Consider the following 10,583-nt stretch of genomic DNA (forward strand, 5'->3'; position numbering starts at 1 on the left):
TCTAGGACTTGACAGACTGATCTGTCTCGTGGCTGGAGCTCCAAGTATTCGAGATGTCATTGCATTCCCCAAATCCTTCAAGGGACATGACCTTATGAGCAACGCTCCAGATTACATCACCCCTGAGGAACTAGAGCCATACCACATCCAGGTTGCATGGCCTGCGGCAGAAGCAGAGGCAAACAAGAACTGACTCAGAGCAAGTGATTGTACCTGATCCTACTGTCAGCATTGTTCCCACTCTGCCTTCCAAGGGCAGAAAACATCAGCTGATGTAGGGCATATACTATGGGTCATACCACTGAACTTCCAGAAGATAATAGTGACTACTTCCCTTTGGGAGGGAGGGAAGGATGAATTGAAGAGCAAAGGAAAAAAACCAGGTTGCTTTTCTCTCTCTAACGTAGTACAGAGGGGAAGGTTGGGACCACTGGCATGGGGTGTGGTGGCGGGTTTGGTATTTCTTTTTATTTTGAAATGTACCTAGTGGAGAATGGAAAAGATCACCTAGAAAAGATCAAGTCTTAGCTTCTTTTTCAGATTACCTGTATCATGAGAATCATGAAATCATGGTTAGCTGAGGACTAGACTTTCCTGTTAGAACAGAGCGCCCTGGGCTGAGAGCCACATACAGCCTATGGAGAGCCCTAAACATGGCCTGGGGCTGTCCTCTTCCTGTATCTGCAGGATGAGGATAAAACAGCTCAACTACAGCTTACTGCTCATGAACTCAACAATGACCAGTATCTGCTCACTTATTGAGAAGCACATAGATTGTCCATTTATCTTTTTAAAAATCATGTATGCCTGTGAGTATGTGCAGCCCTTGGGAACTTGGCAAGTTACAAATGCTCTTGGGTCTTGCAGTTTTGGTTGTCCTTGTAATAGCCCCAAATGGAAAGTAGATCTGTGTTGGGGCCTGTGGTCCTGGTGCTTTTATATTTATCTTTCTAAACTTTTATGTTTGTAAATAAAGTTCAGTCCAGGAAACAAGGTTTTAGTCTTTAACGGAACATTGCTTTAAACAGGGCTTTTCTCTTTAACATCAAGAAACTGATTAAAAGGAACACTTACAGTGGAATTTACTTACAGATGAGTCCAGAGTACTGGGGGGGGCAGGCAAGAAAAGCTCTGATCATCAAGAAAGTTTGACAACTCCAGATTCGTACCACCTCCCTCTACAAAGATTCTGCTCTAGTTGTGATAAAGCTGCATGTGGCTCCTTGAAAGCTGTCAGACATGCACTGTCGCTCCCATTGCCACTAATGCAGCCAATCACAGGAGAAGTTCCTGTGTATCATACAAGAGTGCAAACTCAGGCGGCAGCCTGCCCACCCAAACCTCTCTGCTCTGCTTCCACACTTCTCAGCTGTATGAGCACAGCAGGCCCTGCCAAAGGAACCACCAGTAGACATCCGCTCTCTGTGGAGCATGTAGGCTCAAGTGAATGGAAAAGGGACAGCAAAAAGATAAGGAGAAGATTGGCTGAAAAGGCTAGAAAAGTGGACCAACAAGAGAGAACGGAGCAACTGTGCCATGATTTGGTGTAGCAGAACATGGCAGGTGGGAACTTCCATGCGAGTGGAGGGAGGCTTTCCCAGATGTCTGACGGACAGGTCTCCCTGACGTGCTCAGGGTCTAACTAATCACCATATTTGGGGTCAGGAAGGAATTTTCCCCCAGCTCAGATTTGGCAGAGACCTTGAAGGTGTTTTGCCTCCCTCTGCAGTGTGGGGCACGGGTCACTTGCTAGTTTGAACTAGAGTAAATGGTGGATTCTCTGTCATTTGAAGTCTTTAAATCATGGTTTGAGGACTTCAGTAACTCAGCCAGAGGTTATGGATCTATTAAAGGAGTAGGTGGGTGAAGTTCTGTAGCCTGCGATGAGCAGGAGGTCAGACTAGAAAATCATGATAGTCCCTTCTGGCCTTAAAGTCTGAGTCCAAAAGGAAGCTGGGAATTTCCAAGCTAAACTGGAGATTCAGTGAGTAGTGTTCTTCCATCTGAACCAATGCCTTGAGGTTGGAAATACCTTCTTTCAGTTGAGATGTAGCTGAGATCCTGACCAGCTGCAATCATTCCTAGGTGTCTTTCTCCTAATTTGCTTGAGTGCATGTGTGCCCTTTTAGCGAAAACCCAGCTTGCTGATTGGCAGTTGCTATATTGCCATGTCAGCAAGATATCTTCCTTTGTTTTAGGCAGTGTTACTGTAGCCGTGTTGGTCCCAGGATATTAGAGAGACAATGTGGGTGAGGTAATATCTTTTACTGGACCAACTTCTGTTGGAGAGCAAGACAAGTTTTTGAGCTTACACATAGCTCTTCTGACCAGGGTCTCTCAGGCAGAAGCAGCTCTGTCCTGCTCTCCACCCAGCTGCCAGGGAGAGCAGCCAAACATGCTGTGGGGGGAGGCATAGGGAGAGAAGGACAGAGCCTCCCCCCCCCACGCAGGTAACATGGGGTGAAGAGAGCGCGGTGGCCCCAGGCTGGCCACAAGGCAGGGGGTGGTCACTGGGCAGAGGAGATGTGGGATGATCCTGTCCTCCCCTTTAGATTGTGCCCCCCCCTAGTATGGGGAGGCACAAGTCATCTATATTGGAAGGTGGCCGTCCTGGTTGCCATTACTTCTGCCAGAAGGGTCTCCAAGATCCAAGTTCTTACTTCAAAACCATCGTACACTGTCTTCTTCAAGGACCAGGTTTCAGGTACAACTGCACCCGACCTTCCTACCAAAGGTGGTTTCGCAGTTCCATAGTAACCAGTATGTCTCCCTACCAGTCTTCTATCCAAAAACCACATGCTAACAGTGAGGAACCAGACACTTTGCTCGCTGGATTTTAGGCGTGCACTAGCCTTTTACATAGAAAGGACTAAACCCTTTCAGAAATGCACTCAGCTTTTTGTAGCCATTGTAGACAGAATGAAAGGCCTTCCAGTCTCAACCCAGAGAATTTTATCATGGATCACTTCCTGTATCCACACATGCTGTGACCTAGTGAAGGTCCCGGCTCCTCCACTGACAGCCCATTCTACAAGGGCTCAAGCATCGGCGGCAGCAGCCCTGGTTCAAGTTTCGATTCAGGACATTTGTAGAGGGGCAGCGTGGTCATCAGTCCACGCTTTCGCGTCCAACCGCCATCACCCAGCAAGCTAGAGACTATGTGGGTTTCGGCCGAACGATGTTACAGTCAGCATGCCAGTGAACTCCGAACCCTCCACCTGCGGAACTGCTTGGGAGTCACCTACATTGGAATGGACATGAGCAAGCACTCGAAGAATTAAAAGCGATTACTAACCTTCCATAACCTTTTTTCTTTGAGATGTGTTGCTCATGTGCATTCCAAAACCCACCCTGCCTGCCTCTCTGTCGGAGTTAGCCAGCAAGAAGGAACTGAGAGGTCGGCAGGGCCCTTTATACCAACTCTATGAGGGTGTGACTTCAGGGGGCGCCAGAGCCAACCAGATGGATACCACCTAGTGAAAACTTTCTGGCGGCGGTGCTCGGGGCAAGCACACAAACCTACATTGGAATGGACGTGAGTAACACATCTCAAAGAACAACAGTTACGGAAGGTTAATAACCATTTTTTGGTCAGCATCTCTTGCTTTTTGAAAATACCACTTAGTCTGCACATGACAATTTAAACTGGAAACCAAAAGGTGTTTGTGTGTATGTGTTATATAATTTATATACTATCAAATAGATTTATAAGACAATAATCTGAGTGTCTAAAGATTTTACAAATCAGAGAGGTAGCTGTGTTAGTCTGTATCCACAAAAACAACAAGGAGTCCGGTGGCACCTTAAAGACTAACAGACTTATTTGAGCATAAGCTTTCGTGAGTAAACAAACCCACTTCTTCAGATGCATTCGAAAGTTTATACTCAAATAAATCTGTTAGCCTTTAAGGTGCCACCAGACTCCTTGTTGTTTTTAAAGATTTTACAGACACTCGCTACGCCTCTTCTCGCTCCCACCCAGCTGCTGCCATGTCCTTTCCATGCATGTGAAAAACAAAACAATGATGAGAAAACAACATCTCTGGAGAACAGTGGTGGTTGTTGTCCATGCCATGGCCCCTATGTTAAGCACAGTTGCTCTTTGTTGGTAATAGAAATGCCAGCTGAGTATGTCATGGGTGGGGATTTGTTTTGTGTTTCTTTGCTTTAGACAGGATGGGAATTCACGACTGGTTTGCATTTCTCCTAGAATTTCCCACTCCCTTTTAAAGGCAACACCTGTCTGTGCTAGTTGTGACACTAGATTTATACCAACTACTACCACTGGCCACTATTGAGGCTGACCAGTGGAAGGTTGCTTTAATTCTTTCATGGGTTTTATTTACACTAGAGAATTGAACCCCTGGTACATACTGCATACAGATACTACAGTGATGGAGTGACCTAAGAACCTCTGTAGAATAGAACAGTAGCCAATCTAGTGGAATAGCACTGGTGTAAGTACTGTGGGCATGTATTAGCCATGCTGGTTTCAATGAAGGTTGCTTGTAGCTTTGCCCCACATCCATACTAACATTGTATCATCATCACAGGTGCACTGCCCTCTGGATAACTGTCCCACAGTTCCTGGCAGTGGCTTGTGGAGGAATTCAGACTGGCCTTCAGGGAGCCCACTGGAATTGTGGGAGAGGGGTGAAGTGACCGGATGTCCTATTCTGTTTGCAGGTAATCTTGTTTTTCAGCTGTCTTGCAAATTTGGAGCCTTAAAACTGGCCCATACTGTATGCTCGGCAGCTCCTCCTCCCTAGAAGGAGTGCTCTGGGAAACCATTCTCCACAGTCCCTGAGGGCAACAACACTTCCAGTGAGCATGGGGCCCAGGGGTGAGATGGGGTGAATGCAGGGAACAGGTTCCCCAGGGAGTAGGTGTGACATATGGGCTCTTCTCTTCCCCCCACCCCACCCCACCCCCAAACTTTGATAATCTGGTTACTTTCAAACTCCCATAATTCCCTGGGGAAGAGTTCCATAAATCTAAGGGTGCTAGCACCGTTTCCTAGGCCTCTCAACATGGGGCCAAAGTGAATGCTCTGCTCTGGCTCCTGGTTCAGCAAAGAGAGGCCCCTGATCCAGCATTGGTGAAGCAGCAGCAAGCTGCCTTCAGTGGAGGATGTCGCAGTAGTAACTCCGGAGAGAGAGGCGCTGAGGCAAGCAGTGCAGATTGCATGATGCACCTGCCTCCACCATCCTTACGCAACCCAGAAGCTAGTTACAAGGGCTTAGTATTATTTGTGGAACAGCTTTCAGTACTTTTGATGCTTTTCAGTACTTGATGCTGTTTTTACCCCCTCGAAAGGCCGACAGCCCTCTGTTTTCTATTTCCAAGTGCTCTATTTAACCACAGAACAGGCAAAGTGTGTGCAGCAGCTAGAGCAGCTTCCCCAAATGCCCTGCGGATGTGCTTCAGACTTGATCTGGAGGACGGTCCTAAAGCTGAGAAGGGAGTTCATTTTCCAGGCCCAGTCAGTCATTAGTTTTTTCTACTGAAGCTGCCAGCCAGAGAGAACACTTGTGATGAGGAATGTGTGGTTGGCTGGGAGTTTAGGCTCCAAATGCTTGCCCTTTAGGAACCTGGCTGTTGGCCATCACCTTTTTTTTTTTCTTTTTTCAAAGCCACGTTTATCTCTAATTATTTTTCCTTTTCCTGCTCTCCACCTCAGTCCCTATCCGCATCACACACCAAGGTCCAAATTCTCTGCTGATGTAATTGAAATAATGGCATTATACCTAGAGAGAAACTTGGCCCCAAGTTTCAGTCCTTAGCACGTTTTAATAGGCTTATTAATAAACCTCCATAATCAGGAGTTTATAAAAAAGAAACCCTGCCCCAGGGTTGTCATAGTAGGGAGAAATGTGCCATCTCAATCTGATGTTTCACTCCTTCCAATGTGGGAGTTTGTCCCTGAATTTCACAGAATTCTCAGCAGGCAACAGACGCTTTTGCCAGAGCTTCCAAAGGTGGCTGGAAAACAGTAGAGATGGGCCCAAGCTGCAAAAATCAGATCCAGGTTAGGATTTCAACACCACAAAACTCAGGCATGTTCAGGCTCTAGGGGTTTTGTTTAGATCACTACAAAGATAGGAGTTATTTGCAAAATTCACCTTGATGAGAGACATAACGCTTGCTGCGCCCCGGCACCAGTGTGGATGCCCTGGACTGTTAATGCGCTCTGATCGGCCTTCAGAAGTGTCCCACAATGCCTGTTCTCGCCACTCTGGTCATCACTTTGAATTCTACTGCCCTACCCTCAGGTGACCAACCATCAGACCCCCCTTTTAAATTCTGTGGGAATTTTGAAAATCCCCTTCCTGTTTGCTCAGCAAGGCGTGGAGTGCTCAGTGAATATTTTCAGGTCACCATGCCTCCACGTGCCAGGCAATCCCCAGTATGGAGCAATGGCTAGGTTCTGGACCTCATCAGTGTTTGGTGGGAGGAAGCTGTCCGGTCCCACCTGCGCTCCAGCCGTAGAAATTACGATACCTTCGGGCAGATATCAAGGGACATGATGGAAAGGGCTATGACCGGGATGCACAGCAGTGCCGGGTTAAAGTGAAGGAGCTGCAAAATGCCTACCGTAAAGCCCGCGAGGCAAACAGCCTCTCCGGTGCAACCTGCCATTTCTACAAAGAGCTGGACGCAGTATTTGGGGGTGACCCCACCTCCACTCCGAGGATCATCATGGACACTTCACAGCCCAGTTCAACAAGGCAGGCGGAGGAGGAGGAAAGCAGGAGCAAGGGTGCTGAGGAGGAGGGAGACACCATGGCATCCCTAGATCCATGCAGCCAGGAGCTGTTCTCAAGCCAGGAGGAAGGTAGCCAGTCACAGCAGCCGGTGCTTGGGAAAGGACAAACACCAGAGGAGGTGCCCGGTAAGTGGCTTTTATTTTGGGAAGGAAGTTGTTCAGTGCGGGCTCGTGGGGCGAGAAGGGTTAGGGCTGCATGCATGCCTAGATGCAGAATAGGGCATTGATGTGCTCTCACATCATGGTAATCGGCCTCAGTGGTCTCTTCAAAGGTCTCATGCAGAAGCTGGGCAATGTGCTTGCACAGGTTCCTTGGGAGAGCTACTGTACTCTTTGTCCCAGTCAGGCTAACATGTCCGCACCACTGTGCCGTGAGGGGCGGGGGGACCATTGCTGCACACAGGCAAGCTGCGGAAGCCGCATTGCAGTAGAAGACCCTCCCTTGCATCCTAGGTCACCCTCAGCAGCGAGATATCTTCCAGGACGAACTCCTTTTGAAAATGTGGGGACTGTGTTCAGTATAGGGGCCCCCTGCAGCTATTAGCTCTCCCCAAGGCACAGAATCCCAGAGGACAGTACGTCCGTGAAACAATCAGTCCCCCTTGCCCTTGTGCTTACTCACCATTTTGGGGCTCCTGTGGGTTGTGTGTGCTCACTTTGGGACGGGAAAATTCTGCTATTGTGTAGACTGTGCTTGTCTTTAAGTACGGGCGAATCATTGCTCTGTCTGATGTGAACAATGCTGCCTCTGTTAAGTGTTGCATTTTGCCTTTACAGATGCAACCTTGAGATCTCAGCCGTCTGTGTTATCACCGGCCAAAAGACTCCAAAGAATTAGGAAGAGGCCACGTAGAAGCAAAGAGGACATTCTGCATGAAGTAATGCAGCAGTCCCTTAATGAAAATCAAAAAGCGCAAGAGTGGCGGGAGAGTGAAAGGAGGGTCCCCCAGCAGAATGCAGATCGCCGGCACCAAAGCATGGAGCGGCTGCTAAGCATTATGGAGCGCCAAGCAGACTCGATACAGGCGCTTATAGCCATGCAGGCGGAGCACTACCGCGCCCACCTCTCCCTGCAGCCCTTGTCCCAAAACTCTTTCCCTTGTGCCACCATGTCACCTCCAACCCACTTTCCCCGACATCTGGGTTCTTATCACCACCAGCTGCCTCCAACACCTGTAGCTTCACTACCCAGCCCTGCAAACTATGACCCTTACCCACTGCACTAAACCCCCATCACCATGCATTTTACCCAGCCTGAAGTGCAGCACCCATTGTACAGCACTCCAGACAGGAAGGCAGAGTATGATAAAAGGACATATGCAAATCTGTGATTGAGCCATTCACCACACCACCCCCTTGCCCTTTCTGTTTCCCAAGCAGTTGTGTTTCTTTCAATAAATGAATTTTCTTTTAAATAAATGGATTTTTTGGCTTTGAAAACATTCTTTATTATTGCATTAAGTAAAAGATATCTTAGCCCAGGAAAGCACCAGGCACTGCAAGTCAGTGTAGCAAACACAGATTCCTACTAACATTGGAACCACCGCTCTTCACTCCTGTGCAGGGCACCAAACATTACTGTTGGCTTTCAGCCTCAGATTGCTCCCTTAAGACATCCCTAATCGTTGCAGCCCCACACTGGGCCCCTGTAGGGAGCCAGGGTGGCTCCCCTCCGAACCAGAGGGTAAGGAGCCACCCTCTGGGCCTGAGTGGGCGGGGCCAGGCCGAGCTTCCGCCAATCCCCGGAAGGGGAAGGGTGGGACAGGAAGTACAAAGGGCGGGGCCCTCTGCCCAGTGAGGAGAGCACCAGGGAGGGAGACAGACACAGGCTGCCGGCTGCTCCCTCGCAAGCCTGCTGCTGACCCAGGCGAACTCCTGGGCAAGGAGGGGCCTTACCGGGGGGAAGGCCTGTGGCAACCAGGGCTGCCCGCAGTGGATTATCCGGAGGAACCGGGGCTGCCCGCAGCGGATTATCCGGAGGAGATGGAGATTCAAGAGTTGCCCGCAGCGGAATACCCGGAGGAGATGGAGGGACCGGAGCCACCCGCCTGAGAGAGACCGGGTAGGAAGTAGCCCAGGGGCCCAACTACACTGTGGGGTGGGTGTGTTTGGTCAGCGGGTGCGGATTGCCCCGCTGACCCAGCGGCGGGACCTTCGCCTCCCGCCACTGTCAGGGCCCTGGGCTGGAACGCAGTGGAGTTGGGTGGGCCTGCGTTCCCCTACCCCGGCGCTCCCCTGCCTGAGGGGCGCGCTACTGACCCTTGCCGGCGCTCCCCTGCCTGAGGGGCGCGCTACTGACCCTTGCCGGCACTCCCCTGCCTGCTAATTCTCCAACGCCCGGGAGGTGGGGCCGAGGCCTGCTACAGAGACCATTGCTCTCCATCGCCCCTAGGGGCTCAGAGGACCGACCGACACCCGTCACAGCCCCTCTAATAGCCCTCTCTCTTGCTGTTCAAATTCAGCCTCCAGGTGTTGAACCTCCAAGTTCCATGCCTGAGTGAATCTTTCACTTCCCTTCACAAATGTTATGGGGGGTACAGCATGCGGATATAACTGTGGGGATGTTGTCATCGGCCAGGTCCAGCTTCCCATACAGACGGCGCCAGTGGCCTTTTAAACAGCCAAAAGCACACTCCACCCTAGTTATTCTGCACTGACTCAGCCTGTTGTTCAACTGCTCCTTGCTGTGTAGGGTTTCATGAGCCATGGCATTAAAGGGTAAGCGGGGTCTCCAACGATCACAATGGGCATTTTGACTTCCCCTACGGTGATCTTCTGGTCTGGGGAAAAAGTCCCAGCTTGCAGTGTCCTGAACAGGCCAGTGTTCCGAAAGACGCATGCGTCATGCACCTTTCCGGGCCAGCCTGCGTTAATGTCAATGAAACGCCCACAGTGATCCACAAGCACCTGGAGAATCATAGAAATACCCCTTCCGATTAACGTACTCAGAGGCTAGGTGGGGTGGTGCCATAATTGGAATATGTGTGCCATCTATCGCCCCACCACAGTTAGAGAAACCCATTGTGCAAAGCCAGCCACAATGTCATGCACGTTACCCAGAGTCACGGTTCTTCTGAGCAGGATGCGATTAATGGCCCTGCAAACTTGCATCAACACGATTCCAATGGTCGACTTTCCCACTCCAAACTGGTTAGCGACCAATCGGTAGCTGTCTGGAGTTGCCAGCTTCCAGATTGCAATAGGCGCTTCTCCACCAGCAGGGCAGCTCTCAATCGGATGTCCTTGCGCCACAGGGTGGGGGCGAGCTCAGCACACAGTCCCATGGAAGTGGCTTATCCTCATCCGAAAGTTCTGCAGCCACTGCTCGTCATCCCAGACTTGCACGACGATGTGAACCCACCACTCAGTGCTTGTTTCCCAAGCCCAAAAGCAGCGTTCCACGGTGGTGAGCATGTCCGTGAATGCCACAAGCAATCTCATGTCATATGCGTTACGCGAGTCAACATCATCGTCGGACTCCTCATTGTCAGTTTGTAGCTTAAGGAGTAACTCGACTGCCAAACGTGACGTGCTGGTGAGACTCGTCAGCAGACTCCTCAGCAGTTCGGGCTCCATTCCCGCAGACCGAAAGGGAAGACAGAGTGCGCAGTACAAAAAACGTTGAAAGATGGCGCCAAATGTGGTCGGAAGCACAGGGATTGCTGCGATGCAAAGCGATGCATCACGGGACATTGGGACAGGACCCAGAATGCCCCGTCCCCCTGCCCCGTTCCCACAAGCCACAGTGCCAGACTGGGAAGAGGTGCTCTGTGGGATAGCTGCCCATAATGCACCACTCCCAACACCACTGCAAGTG

General features: G+C 50.3%; 1 protein-coding gene across 4 annotated transcripts in view; it reads left to right on the forward strand.

Annotated features, from left to right (window-relative positions):
* Positions 1-995, forward strand: part of DARS2 (aspartyl-tRNA synthetase 2, mitochondrial) — a 33,232-nt gene extending 32,237 nt beyond the window's left edge. For all 4 annotated transcript variants that reach the window (XM_037906525.2, XM_037906528.2, XM_037906527.2 and 1 more), the window contains one exon: positions 6-995. In XM_037906525.2, the coding sequence (XP_037762453.1) occupies positions 6-193 (188 nt within the window). In that variant the 3' untranslated portion in view covers positions 194-995. The remainder of the gene's footprint in view (positions 1-5) is intronic.
* The last annotated feature ends 9,588 nt before the right edge of the window (positions 996-10,583 follow it).

The sequence above is a fragment of the Chelonia mydas genome, chromosome 8 (assembly GCF_015237465.2).
Source record: "Chelonia mydas isolate rCheMyd1 chromosome 8, rCheMyd1.pri.v2, whole genome shotgun sequence".
In the NCBI taxonomy this organism is placed as follows: domain Eukaryota; kingdom Metazoa; phylum Chordata; order Testudines; family Cheloniidae; genus Chelonia; species Chelonia mydas.